Raw genomic sequence first — 14933 nt, forward strand, 5'->3', positions numbered from 1 at the left:
CGCTCGCCGCGAGCTCCCCGAGCCTCGCGCGCGTCCACGTCCGGCCGCCTCCTTCGCCGGCACCGCCACCGCCATCGCCGGCAGCCGCCTTCGCTCGCCGGACTTCTCCGCCGCCTCGCCGGAGTGCCCTCCTCCACCTCGCTGCGCCGGCGCCACCCCGTGGCCGCCCGGCCCCGGATCTGGCCGGAATAGGTCCGGAGAGACCGGATCCGGTCGTCCCTACGTCTCCCCGCCGTGCCCGCCTGCCGGAGTCGCCGCTACGCCGCCGTTGACCTAGGGCGCCGCCGCCCCTGTTCCTGTTCGTGCGCCAGGCGCGAGGAGGACGACGCCCTCGCTTGCCTGGGCCGCCTCCCTCGCTCGCGTGGGCCGCCTTGGCCTCCCAGGCCCAGCGCCCGAGTCCGGACCAGCGCGCCGCCCCCGCCTCGGCCTGCCCTCTCTCCGCGCCGGCCTGCTTCCCCTCCAGCTGGGCCGAAGCCCATGGGTGAGCCGCACCCAGCGCCCCACCTCTGTTTTTTTCCTCCTGATGGGCCAGCTTGTTTCTGCCCATGCCATGTTTTTTTTCAGCGCCTGGCATTTTCCTATTTTTCCAGGAGATTGTCAGTTTTGCAGAATAGTCCCCCTAGTTCATGCATTTAATAACTCACTAACCGTGCATCGAATTAAAATGTTTTATACATGAAACTTGCTCAAAATTTTGTGTAGATTAATAATATCCAACTTTCATCTATGTTTAAAATGTTTAAAATGATGTTTGTTTAAAATTGCTCCTATGCCATGCTAAAATGATTTAATTCATAACTAAATAACCGTAACTCCGAATTTAATAAACTTTATATGTAATTGGGGTAGAATTTTGCCTAGTTTATCATGGTGGCCTTACTTTGCATGTTTAAAAACCCTAAAATTCTGTTTAGGGCAGAACAGGACCTAATCTAAAATATACATATGGGGATTTACCGGAATTTGTTGTTTGTTGTTCCCGGCCTCATTTAAACTTGACTAGATAGGTAGTTTTGCTTTGCTTCACTCTCTTGCCGTGTTTAACAACGTTTAATATTGTTGGGTACATAAACGAGATCGAACTAAATAATTGATGTGGTGCTCCGTCAATATGCAACTCGTTGCATATTGAGCTCCACTTAATTTGTAGTATTGTTTGTGCATATTGCCATGCCATGCTTCATTAAACCGGACATGCATCATACTTGATTGTGCATCATGCCATGTTCTTGTGTTGGTTGTTTACTATGTTGTTTGCTTCTTTCCGGTGTTGCGTCTTCGGGTTGTTTCCGGTAACGTCGTGTTGTGAGGATTCGTTCGACTACGTCCGTTTGTCTTCTTCATGGACTCGTTCTTCTTCCTTGCGGGATTTCAGGCAAGATGATCATACCCTCGAAATCACTACTATCTTTGCCATGCTAGTTTGCTCGCTCTTTTGCTATGCCAATGCTCCGATGCCTACCTTTTGCTTGTCAGCCTCCCAATTGCCATGTTGAACTTCTAACCCACCCTGTCCTAGCAAACCGTTGATTGGCTATGTTACCGCTTTGCTCAGCCCCTCTTATAGCGTTGCAGTTGCAGGTGAAGATTGGAGGCCGTTCCTTGTTGGAACATTTATTCACTTGTTGGGATATCATTATACTGCTATGTTATCTTAATGCATCTATATACTTGGTAAAGGGTGGAAGGCTCGGCCTTATGCCTGGTGATTTGTTCCACTCTTGCCGCCCTAGTTTCCGTCATATCGGTGTTATGTTCCCGGATTTTGCGTCCCTTACGCGGTTGGGCTATTATGGGAACCCCTTGATAGTTCGCCTTAAGTAAAGCTCTTCCAGCAATGCCCAACATTGGTTTTACCATTCGCCACCTAGCCTTTCTTTCCCTTGGGTCGGCCGGCCCAAGGGTCATCATTATTTTACCCCCCCCCGGGCCAGTGCTCCTCTGAGTGTTGGTCCAAACTAGAGTCCTGTGCAGCGCCCCCTCGGGGAAACTCGAGGTTTGGTTTTAGTTGTATGGAGCGCTCATCTGAGTGTGCCCTGAGTAAGAGATATGTGCAGCTCCTATCGGGATTTGTCGGCACATTCGGGCGGTGTTGCTAGTTTAGTTTTACCCTGTCGAAATGTCTTGTTGTACCGGGATACTGAGTCTGATCGAAATGTCTCGGGTGGAGGTCTATTCCTTCGTTGACCGTGAGAGCTTGTCATGGGCTAAGTTGGGACACCCCTGCAGGGATTTGAACTTTCGAAAACCGTGCCCGCAGTTATGGGCAGATGGGAATTTGTTAATGTCCGGTTGTAGAAAACCTGAAGTTGACCTTAATTAAAATGAATCAACCGCGTGTGTAACCGTGATGGTCTCTTTCCGGCAGAGTCCGGGAAGTGAACACGGTGTTGGAGTTATGCTTGACGTAGGTTGTTCTAGAATCACTTCTTGATCATAGTTGTTCGACCGTGCTTTGCCTTCTCTTCTCGCTCTCATTTGCGTATGTTTAGCCACCATATATGCTAGTCGCTTGCTGCAGCTCCACCTCATACCTTTACCTTATCCATAAGCTTAAATAGTCTTGATCGCGAGGGTGCGAGATTGCTGAGTCCCCGTGGCTCACAGATACTTCCAAAACCAGCTTGCAGGTGCCGATGAGTCCGTGTAGATGACGCAACCAAGCTCAGGAGGAGCTCGATGAAGATTTTGTCCTTTGTGTGGTTTTGTTCTAGTTGATCAGTAGTGGAGCCCAGTTGGGGTCGATCGGGGACCGTGTCGCATTTGGGGTTCTTCTTTTATTTTGGTTCCGTAGTCGGACCTTGATTGTATTTGTATGATGTAATGCTTTATTCTTGTAATTGTGTGAAGTGGCAATTGTAAGCCAACTATGTAACTTCTTCCCCTATTTTATTACATGGGTTGTGTGAAGATTACCTCACTTGCGACATTGCTTTCAATGCGGTTATGCCTCTAAGTCGTGCTTCGACACGTGGGAGATATAGCCGCATTGAGGGCGTTACAAATTCTAAGTAACTTCTCACCATAGCCAAAGCCTGGAACCTACAACTACGAAAAAGAGAAAACATGATAACTCAATTACTAGAGCATCAAAAAGGTAAGAACTAGTTCTGAATTTTGTAGTAGAATAGATGAAAGCTTGGTTTTGTATTCTAATTGCATTATTCTCACTATAGCCAAATGTTGGTGAAAACAACTAAGGAAAAAGGGAAAGGGAGTAAATCTGGATCCGGTGTAGCAAAAAGGTAATCTATGGTTGTTTCTAACTATGCATTGTTCCATTGTTAATCTGGGCTACTATATGTGATGTATGATGTGCTGCCATGAATGTGTATGTGTAGATCAAGAACATCTGTTATTGTGAAGGTACATGCCAAAAGAACAAGCAAAGAGGTTGCTGATAAGTTGCCACACCTTCCTATGGTGCCACATCACAGCCCTGCAATGGGCACATGAAGCAAAAAAATGAATCTTGCCAGCCCTGCAATGAGCACACGAAGCAAAAGGAGACTTAGCTTGTGATTCTCATTGGATCCCTTTCCATATCATGGTTCATTTTGGAAACTTTTGAGCTGTTTGTGATATATATGTGGACCTGGGCTTTTGTACATGCTATGTCAACCTGAATGTGTGTAGAGGACCTGGACCTGGACTATTGGAAACTTTATGTGAACCTGGACTTTTGGAAACTTTATGTGTTGTATTTGACATGATGTGAACCTGGACTATATGTGAACTCTATGTGTGAACCTGGACCAAGTTTCTATAAAATTTTAGTTTGCATACATGTGAATCTGCTCCAAGTATATTATAATTTGTGCATATATGAACTGTACAGGGGATATATCATCAAAATACAAGGGAGGTTTTGTCCAGTTATCCAACTAAAATTAAATATGTGCTAAATAGAATATTTGGTTTCATTTGGTAGTGTATTCAAGACAAAACAGATCACATCACCATTGCTTTTGACTTTCAGTTCACAATTTTGGTCACAAACTACACCAAGGATAAAATGGACTTTTCATGTCGGATTTAACGGTGTTAGTGGTCAAAACTGATGGAAATGTCATATAGGGAACAAACTGAAGTTTGAGTGTTAGAATAGGAAGATTTTTTTTAGTAGGATCAGAAAGGGAACCAAATTTTAAGGAAGTGCCAAATAAGGAATTCTCTCAATTTCAAGTGGGTCTCTGCGAACATGGTAGCAAGTATTTTGTGCTATCAAGTTAAAATGTGTATATACATCTCATTATAGAGAACAATCCAACATGCTACCTATTAGAGAGGATTAAACTATGGATATTTTTTTCATCGCGCACATGGATTTAGCGTGCCTCTGCGTCATTTGGCATGAGGGGTCCACTAGTACTCTATATAAGCAGGGAGAAGGACACCAGGCTGAAGGTTGATCTCTCTTGTAAACTTACATGCAAAGGCAAAAACACCACACACAGAAGTAGGGTCTCCTCCGGCGAAGGCCCAAATGTGTATAAACCCTTATGCATACTCTCATCTATAACTTTCGATGGACACGACGCTCCTCCATACACATCCCTATACAAACAATACGGTGGTCATACTACCATTAATACATGTGACCACGCAAATCATCGTATGGTTGAATAGTTGTGATATAGGGTACAGCTGAGCCAGGGCCCGTAAACAGATTTCCGCTTGTCCATCCCATAGTCGAACTAGTAGTTATAAGATATCACTAAAATATACTCTAGAAGAGAGAATATAGACAACAATAGGCCACAATATTTAACAATCATCCCACTGGTAACATTTCATCCAGACCGAGAAACTCGAGTGAAACTTGCGTGTTTCAGCACAACGAACAGGCCAACATGTTACACTTGTCCAACTTGAGTTGTTGGTATCCTGTAGGCGGAGACCAAAACAGGTCGTTTGCACAACAATATAGACATCATCCTTCATGCTTAGCAATGGTGGGGAGGTCGTCGTCCTTTTCAATTGCAAGATTAGTGCGTCAAGATCAAGTGAGGCGTGATTTTAGCCAGTAAATCGTTGTTGGATTCTCCCTGTTACCAAAATGGTAGCTGCTTCTACAATCGCACGACTCTGCTTTCTAGATCTTCTGGACACTGTATCCAGCTTCTTCAGTATTCAAGCTGTCGTTCCAGCTCTGAAACTCTGACCCTCCGAACTGTACTTCCTTAATGCCCAGATGACTGCAGAGAACCAAACAAACCCAAATAAGATTGAATTGTTCTTGCATATATGAATACCGTAATAGAAACTTGACAAAGTGCAGAAAAATGCGAAGGTAGCAGTGTCATTCTAGCACTGTACCGCTCGGGGAACTAGCGGTCAGGCAGATTCATTTTTGTAGAGGATTGGTGCAACTCACGATATATTGATCGGGTGCATATGCACATATATAGGTAAAAAGGGAGCCACGTCCTCAACTATACAAGGAAGGAGGAGGGCTTGTTGTACAAGAAATACACATGCGATATATACATCTCAACACCCCCCCGCAGGCGAAACGTCGCCACGGCCGACGCAAAGGCTGGATCGAAAATCCTCAAAGGACGCCGTAGGCAACCCTTTGGTCATGATGTCCCCAAACTGTTGGGAAGTAGGGACGTGGAGAACTCGGATATGTCCAAGAGCCACCTGTTTCCGAACAAAGTGAATGTCAAGCTCAATATGTTTGGTGCGGCGATGATGAACCGGGTTGGCGGAGAGGTAAACTGCGGAGACGTTGTCACAGTAGACAATCATGGCCTTGTCGACAGGACAAGAGAGCTCATGAAGAAGCTGACGAAGCCACGAGCACTCTGCAACGATGTTAGCCACCACTCGATACTCTGCCTCATCACTGGGGTGAGAAACAGTGGGCTGCCGCTTGGACGACCAAGAGATCAAGGACGGTCCAAGGTAAACACAATATCCCGAAGTGGAACGTCGCGTGTCAAGGCAGCCGGCCCAGTCAGCATCAGAGTATGCGGTGATGTCCAGAGCGGTAGAGGCATGAAGAGACAACCCGAGATCCATGGTGCCGCAGATATAACGGAGAATCCGCTTGACCACAGTCCAGTGAGCATCACGAGGAGCATGCATGTGTAAGCAGACCTGCTGGACAGCATACTGGAGCTCCGATCGTGTCAGAGTGAGATACTGAAGAACTCCCACAATAGACCGATAAAACGAAGCATCCGGAGCAGGAGAGCTGTCGGTGGCAGAGAGCTTGGCCTTCGTGTCGACAGGCGTGGACGCGGGTTTGCAATTAAGCATCCCAGCGCGATCAAGAAGCTCATGAGCATACTTCCGCTAATGAATAAAGAAGCCATCCGCATGTCGAACAACCTCGATCCCGAGGAAGTAGTGCAGAGGACCTAAGTCCTTAATGGCAAACTCGGCGCGAAGACGGTCGGTAAGCTGTCGAAGAAGAGCACTAGAGCAAGTTGTCATGATGATATCGTCGACATAAAGCAGCAGGTAGGCGGTAGCATCACCATGGCGGTAAATGAACAACGAAGCATCGGAGCGTGTGGAGTGGAAGCCAAGCTGATGAAGAAACGCTGCGATGCGCTGGTACCAGGCGCGGGGAGCCTGCTTGAGCCCGTACGAGGAGCGGGAAAGCAGGCAAACATGCTCTGGGTGAGTGTCGTCGACGAACCCCGTAGGCTGCTGGCAATACACGTGCTCCTCGAGGTGACCATGGAGGAAGGCGTTGGAGACGTCCATTTGGTGCACCGGCCACGCACAAGATACCGCAAGCTGAAGGACAGTGTGAATCGTCCCAGGTTTGACAACCAGGGCGAATGTATCCATGAAGTCAACACCAGCACGCTGTCGGAAGCCTAGGACCACCCAACGTGCTTTATAGCGGTCGAGTGTGCCATCGGGATGAAACTTGTGCTTGAACACCCACTTCCCGGTAATGATGTTGACGTGCCGGGGACGTGGGACAAGCTGCCAAGTCGCATTGCGCTGCAGGGCCTCAAATTCCTCCTTCATCGCTGCGTACCAAAGCGGGTCAAGAAGAGCCATACGAGCGAAGGTCGGAAGAGGCGACAGAGGCACCGTGGAGGCTGGACAAGCGTACTCATCAGCGGAGTAGCGGAGACTCGGCCGATGAATGCCCATGCGTGCACGGGTAGCGGGGTCGGCGGGCTATATGACAGCGGCCGGTGGAGCTGCAGGAGCCGGGGCGCGCCAGGCGCTACCACGCCAGAAGGTGGCGGGCTGGGCGTCTGCCCCGGCGAAGATGCTGGTGAAGAAGAGGCCGGCGAGCCTGGCAAGACCGGCGAGGCCAGCGTGGCCGGCGAGGAGGCCGGCGAAACCAACGAAGCCAACAAGGGGGCTGGCAAGGCCGGCGGTGCGGGGACCAAAGGGAGAGGTCCCGGTGCAGCACATCGGTGAGAAGGGCCAGGCAAGGCGGGATCATCTCCTGCGGGTGGCGCCACCAACTGTTCCTGTGCAAAAGGAAAACAACGCTCGTCGAAGTAAACATGCCGAGAGGTGATGACACGGTGAGACACCGGATCATAACATCGGTAGCCTTTAGTGTTAGCTGGGTAACCAAGGAAGACACAAGGCAAGGATCGAGGAGCAAGTTTATGAGGAGCTGTGGCTGCTACACTAGGATAACAAAGACATCCGAAAATGCGGAGACCATCATAGGACGGAGGAGAAAACAAAGAGAAGATGATGAGGGGTATAATTCCAACGGACACGACAAGGATGAAGGTTAACAAGAAGTGTGGCGGTGGCAAGGCCATCAGGCCAAAACCGGGGTGGCATGTAGGCGTGAAACAGAAGAGTGCAGACACAATCATTGAGAGTGTGAAGAACTCGTTCAGCCCGGCCATTTTGTTGGGAGGTGTACGGACATGTTAGCCGGAAGATAATGCCGTGGTTGGAGAGAAGTGTACGGATGGTGATGTTATCAAATTCCTTCCCGTTGTCAGTTTGAAGAGCATGGATGGGACGACCAAATTGTGTAGACACGTAGGAATAAAAGGCGATGAGAGTGGCGGGAACGTCGGATTTCCTACGAAGCAGAAAAGTCCACACAAAGTGAGAGTAGTCATCGAGAATAACAAGATAATATAAAAAACCAGAGTTACTCGTGATAGGTGACGTCCATACATCGCTATGAATCAATTCAAAAGGATAAGATGCAACTGTCGAAGAACTAAACGGGAGTCTTAACATGTTTGCCCATGCGGCATGCTTGACAAGAATAAGCATCCGCTTTATTACATGAAAAAGAAAAACCCTTGACTATTTGACAAAGTGCGGTGGAGCTAGGATGACCGAGACGGGCGTGCCAAAGATCAACGTCGGCGGAAAGAGCGAGGGGTCCAGCACGCGAAGATGATGAAGGCTGGACGCGGTACATGTCGCCGGGACTGTCACATCGGTGAAGAACCATCCAGGTACAGGCGTCCTTAACAAAAAAACCAACTTCGTCAAATTCGACAATTACAAAATTATCACGGGACAGATTACGAACAGAGACTAAATTTTGAATAAGTTGAGGAGACACGAGCACATTATTAAGAGACAATGGCCTAGACGTAGAAGGAAAAGGAGTAGAACCGACATGAGTAATGGGAAGACCAGCGCCGTTACCGACGATGATACGAGAAGAAGTGTGAACGGGAGACGCGGAGGAAGGGCTACCCGGGTAGGCTGCCATATGAGATGATGCACCGGTGTCCATGAACCAGTCGCCACCACTGGTGTAGGAACCGGGCTGAGGCGTGTACTACAGCGCCGACAGCAGTGTCGGGTCGTAGGAGACCGGTGGCGTGGGGTAGCCAGTAAAGCCCATCACCCCCCACTAGGGTTCGGCCCGCCATAGCTGAACGGTGCGGGGTAGGGGGAGGCGGCGGTGTAGCCACGCCGAGCTGAGGGGCCGCGTAGAAGGCCTGATGCGTCGCCGGCTGAGCCCCGAGAAGACCCGGGAGTGGAGCGCGAGGAACCGGCATCGTGTAAGCATGCACAACCCCGGTCCAGGGATTGTGGCCGGTACCCCAAGGCGGCGAAGGGAGCTGCTGGCCACCACCGCGCTGCTGACCACTGCCGTTGTTGGAGCGGCCACCACAGCCGCGCCGGTCACCCTAGTGTTGTTGCTGCTGTGGAGGTGGCGGGGCAGGCGCCTGAGGCCGAGGCGGGAAGGCGCCGTAGGGGGCGCCATAGCCACCCGCACCAGCGGGTGCTAGAGGCACCGGCGGGCGAGGATGCTGAGGCAGCGGGGCGCCGTGGCCATCGGCGGGAGGTGCTGATGAAGACCCACCGGGGGAGTAGCTAGCAGCGAGGGCGACCGCGCGAGCCCGCAGATTCTTCAGGCGACGCTCCTCAAGGCGAAGATAGGCCACCGCCCGTTCATAAGTACGGTTAGCCATAAGAGTAAGATTGGAGGCGGCGTTACCGAGATCCTCATTGAGACCGGCGGTGAGGGTGGAGAGGAGGAGCTCGTCCCCAACCTTGAAGCCGACGTCGTTGAGCTCGTCGGAGAGGGTCTTGAGGCGCATGCAGTAGGCATCAATGGAGGAATCGTTTTGGTGACAACCAAAAAACTCCTGCTGCAAGAAGACGATCCGTTGGAGCTTGTTGTTGGTGAAGCGGCCGATGATCTTCGTCCACACTGTGTAGGCATCATCACCGTCGCGAACAACGGTGTGAAAGATGTCCTTGGACACGGTGAGGAAGAGCCACCGGATGATGGTGGCATCAACCGCCATCCAATCCTCATCGCGACGCATGGCGAGGAAGTCGGTGGTGCCGTCGATGTGATCACGGAGATTGTACTCACGGAAGAGGAGGTTAAAATAGGTTTTCCAGGCATAGAAGTTGGCCTCCGTGTGAGAAAGCTTGATCGGGACGCGATCAAAGATCGGAACATCGCGGATGTACGCCGGGTTTGGGAGAGAGCCGACATCAGAGGAGGAGGCGAACGGGTTGCTGCGGTGAGAGAGACTCGAGTGAGACATGGCAACGGTGGAGGAGGAGCTCGGGGTGGTGCGGGTGTTGGCTAGGGTTTTAGGGTAGGAGGGAGCAGCGCGGCTGGGGATCGGGAGTGCGGCGGCTAGGTGAAAGAGCGACGTGGCTGGGGGATTGGGAGTGCGGCGGCTGCAGCGACTAGGGCGGCGGCGCAACAGGGGGAGGCGCGGCGGCAGCTAGGGCAGCAGCGGCAGGAGGTAGGGTTAGGGCGCGGCGGCAGCTAGGGCTACAGCGACACGCGAGGGAGGACCAAGTTAGGCTGATACCGTAGAGGATTGGTGCAACTCACGATATATTGATCGGGTGCATATGCACGCGCGCGCGTGTGTGTCTATATATATATATATATATATATATATATATATATATATATATATATATATATATATATAGGTACAAAGGGAGCCACGTCCTCAACAATACAAGAAAGGAGGAGGGCTTGTTGTACAAGAAATACACATGCGATATATACGTCTCAACAATTTTAACATATGAAGTCCAACAAGAACTAGACACATACTTGCCATTATTCAGACATACCAATCATGAGTGACACGTTGGTAAAGAAACAAATCAATTAATATGCATTCCTTTCAGGTGGTCTATGTCAGGGCCGTGCTCGAGGGCACGCGACACCAGGGGCAGGAGACGCCCCTTTTGCTTGGTTCGAGGGTGGCATGGCAGACACGGATACTACATGAGATGATCGGAGACACTGCAGTTTACCAAGGTTAGGTCCGCATGATGCGTAAAACCCTACTCCTACTTGTTTGGTTTCTTTGGTGGATGGAGGTCACAAAGTTGTGGAGTGGTGCTACTTGTTCCGGGAAGGAAAAAGCAGATTCTAAGCTTATGTCTAATTACCTAAAAAGGTGTCCCTTTATACGGTAGCCTGGACCTTCTTTTATAGGGTATATAAGGGTCACCACAGTTGCTAAGAGCATGTCCAGCCGTTTGGCCCCTCGGCACACCCGGCGAAGGGCTTTGGGCGTTTGCGCCGGCGGTTTTTTCGGCCTGGGGGAATCAAGTTTCCAGCCGCGCCCCCAAGTTTCGGCCCCCAAACGCACAAAAATTCAAAGTTTACTTTGCCGCCACCAAAAAACGACACAAGTTCGGCGATCAACATGCCACAGGTCGGCGATCGAACATAGCCAAAGTCCGGCGATCAAAAGGGGGGAACCATAGACATGGAACTCAAACTGCTGGCTCCTCTGCCGTAGGGCTGGGAGAGGTCGGCGTCGGCATTGGCGTTGTGGGCACAGCTTCAGTGCTCGGCGTTGGCGTAGGCGTAGGCGTGGTCGTGGCCTTGGGGCGTAGGGGCAGTGGTCGCCGCCGGTCCCGGCATCTGGTTCAAGATGAGGCCGCGCTCCGCCAGGTACCACGCCTTCACCTGCTCGTCCATCGTCGACATGTTTGCTCCCATCAGGAACGCCAGGTCGGTGTTCCTCTTCTTCACGGCAAGGTCGAGCTTGACGTCCTGCTTCGTCATCAACGCCGACCACCTCGCCTCGGATTTCTCCTCCCTCTTGGCGGCGTTGCTCTTGGCGTCAGCGATGCACTGTTCTATCAATGATTGCAGTCGTTCGACAGCGGGTGCCGCGTCCCTCGCCGCCTTGGCCCTTTTGTTGCCATCAAGACGCCCTTCTGCTGCCGCCGAGGCAGGCGCGTCCGGGTTGTAGACATCGTCCTTGGCCTTGGCGAGAGCGAGCCGGCACTCTGTCCATTTCTCGCACAACTCGATCCTGGTGAAGACATGAAGGAACTTGAACTCTTTGTCGTTGTTGTCCTGGCGAAACGTGTCGAACATCCGAACCATCTGCACAGTCAAAGAACAAGTGTCGGCAAAAAACACGGCGAAGAGCTGGGCCGGCGAGCGATGGACATACCAGACGCTCAAAGTTGGTGCCGCTTTTCGGGCGAGCCATGACCTCCTCTTGAATCCCATGCCACTTGTTGCAAGCCTGTTGGATGGTCGCCCAATGGTTCGCCGTGGCCTTCTCGCCGCGATCCATATGGATGTTGGCGAAATCGGGGTCGACCAACTTGCGCTTGTCGAACACTGTCTTGATCCTTCTCTAGTAGGTGTCGGAATTCTGATTCGCGCCGGTTATCAGGTCGATGCTGACAGTCTTCCATGCTTCGGCGAGGCACTTGTCTTCCTTTGGCGTCCACTTGACGCGAGGCTCCCCCGCCTGGCATTGGACGGCCGCTTCTTCTATCTCCCTTTGGCCGCTGGCTTCGCCGGCTCTTCCTCCTACACCTCCTCCTCGGCATCGTCGTGCTTGACGTCCTCCATGTCGATGGCGGTATCTAGCGTTTTGTCTTGCGTGCGGAACCCGAGGCACGAAGCGGGGGCGACTGAGCCATTCGTGATGATCTCGTCCATGTCGGCGTCTGTGCTGCTGAACTGCGGCGCCGAGCCATGTGCGAAGGGTAAGGCCCCACGGCGCATAGTCGACGCAGGCGAGCCTGAGTACATCGGCGGCGAGTAGCTCTACTGGGCGTGCGTGTGCGTGGGTCGAGGTTGAAGACAGGGGGGACACGTTAAGACGGGGGGACGCGCGCGTGGGGTTGAAGCCGCCAAGCGTATCGCCGTCGATGTACCCAGGCAAGGGCGCGTACCCCCACAGTGGAGGCGAGAAGTTGGCCGGCGACGTGACGCTCTGCTGGCTCCCCCACGCGCCTTCTGTGCACTGGCCGGCCTTGAGGTGGAAGGTTGGCCATCCCCACGCGAGACGCCTCCTCCTACTCCGGCGCCGCGTCCCTGGCCTTCTTCATATCGAGCCTGTTTCGCCGATCGGTGGTGACCGCCGCCCGGTGATCAACGTCGGCCTTCCACTGGGCGTTCGACAAGCCCGGGGGCCTTGGCATCGGCGCCCTCGGCTTTCTCTGCTTTGGCTTGGACAGAATCGGTGGCTAGGCGAGGGGGCGCATACTTCTTCGGCGACATGGCGAGTGGATCTAGGGAGAATGGCGTGAGCGGCGGGGAAGAAGGGGGTCGGTAATGGGAAAATGGAGGGAAAGGGAAAACGGCGGGAAAAGGCCGGTGTCGCCGACAGCGCGGGCCCACGCGTCTTTTCGCTTCAGCCAGTGCCCCCCGGTGCACTGGGTTCCGCTTGGGTTCGCTGGTTGTAATTTCAGCCCAAACCGGCTAAAAACGAGGATTTGGGGGCGCGGCTGGGCCATTTTTTCGACGCCGACGGTAAAAAAAGGCGCCCTGGGGGGCGGCTGGAGATGCTCTAAGAACGGTGCACCTAGACGTACACCATGGCGTCTGGCACCTACCTACCGCATTAAATACGGGGGCAAGTGTCTTCTCTTTCTGGCTCCGGGAATAAACGCATGTCCCATCGCTGCCGCTAAGCGTAACTACCCCCTATTAACATGCCACGCACCGTAACAGGTGCCTTCTCTGTGGTAAAGGAGTCGGGCGCGCGATGCGTCATGACCGCTTACAGGGCGGATGCCCTTAGCGTGCCACGCGACAATAAAGGTCTGCGGCCTACGCGGCCGGTGGGCCAGGCTACTGCAGCGTCGAGGGGTTGTCCCGGTGTCGGGCCGGGCTTTGCCCGTGGTGGATCGGACGCTTGTTCCCGAGGAGATTCCTTTGCAGGAGCCTACGCCTCTGGCGTTTTGGGGAGGGGGGGCAGAGAGGGGCTTTGAGCAAGCCCTGCCATGCTGGTATCTTGGTGACCTCCTGGCGAGGAGGCCACTGTCCCCCTAGCGCTGGAAGGTCTCCGGGTACCAAGTATCCATGACACCGATAGTAGCCCCAGGCTTGGGCCTGCCGTGCGTTTTCCTCATAGCCATGGCTAGGTCCCGTCAGTATGTGACCGAGACACATGGCGAGGGACGGCTCTTCGTATAGTAGTGCCGAATTGACCGCTCGGGGAATCCCCTGTAGGGATGGGCCTGCTCTGCGCGTGGGCGAAGTGACAGGGGCCACCAAAGTCTTGAGGGGCGCAAGAATCGAATCCTTTGCGCGCTGCGCTTCGGATTTGAGACGCACATGCCTCCATGCACCGTCAAATCGATGCAGCGCCGCTTCAATCATCGCGTGGAGCGCAAAGCGTCATGATGTCTTTGGTATTAAAACCCATCACTTAGTGATGCGACGGTACATCGCTTGGGTTTGCATGGTGAAGCCAAAAGGTTGATTAATGGCAATAATCGCTGGTGGGCAAGCTTCGCAGGGCTCTGAACAGCACCGTCCTGCGCCTCGATGGCGAGGTCGTGGAGCTGTGGAGGCGCTTGGAGCGCAAACGCGCTCTTCGAGAGGAGGCGGAGTGTAACACCCCGGATATGATTTACCCAATATGTAATCCAACTCTTGCCGTTTCCGGCCTTAAGTTATTTTATTTTCTCGGGTTCGGGTCTTTGTCTCCGTGTGTTGTTATCGTTGTCATGCATCTCATATCATGTCATCATGTGCATTGCATTTACATACGTGTTCATCTCATGCATTCGAGCATTTTCCCCGTTGTCCGTTTTGCACTCCGGCGTTTCGTTCTCCTCCGGTGGTCATTTCTACCTTTCTTTCATGTGTGGGGATTAAACATTTCCGGATTGGACCGAGACTTGCCAAGCGGCCTTGGTTTACTACCGTAGACCGCCTGTCAAGTTTCGTACCATTTGGACTTCGTTTGATACTCCAACGGTTAACCGAGGGACCGAAAAGGCCTCGTGTGTGTTGCAGCCCAACACCCCTCCATGTTGGCCCAAAACCCACCAAAACCCTCTCCATCATCTAGAGTGTTCGATCACGATCGCGTGGCCGAAAACCGCACCTCATTTGGACTCTCCTAACTCCCTCTACCTCTATATAAAGACCCCCTCCTCCAAATTCGCGGATCCCGTCTCCCAAACCCTAAAAATCGGATCTCCGCCGCCGCCGGACACGTCCGGACGAGTCGGACGCGTCCGGATCCGCCACCGCCGCCACGTGG

The 14933-nt window shown here is 52.5% G+C and overlaps 1 protein-coding gene across 2 annotated transcripts in view; it reads right to left on the reverse strand.

The window, feature by feature from the left end:
• Positions 1–4487: 4487 nt before the first annotated feature.
• Positions 4488–14933, reverse strand: part of LOC119268194 — a 24996-nt gene continuing 14550 nt past the window's right edge. The window contains exon 6 of one of the 2 annotated variants that reach the window (XM_037549773.1): positions 4488–5198. In XM_037549773.1, the coding sequence (XP_037405670.1) occupies positions 5096–5198 (103 nt within the window). In that variant the 3' untranslated portion in view covers positions 4488–5095. Of the gene's footprint in view, positions 5199–8088; positions 8429–14933 lie in introns of those variants that run through there. The other variant, XM_037549772.1, reaches the window with a different exon arrangement.

The sequence above is a fragment of the Triticum dicoccoides genome, chromosome 3A (genome assembly GCF_002162155.2).
Source record: "Triticum dicoccoides isolate Atlit2015 ecotype Zavitan chromosome 3A, WEW_v2.0, whole genome shotgun sequence".
Lineage (NCBI taxonomy): Eukaryota > Viridiplantae > Streptophyta > Magnoliopsida > Poales > Poaceae > Triticum > Triticum dicoccoides.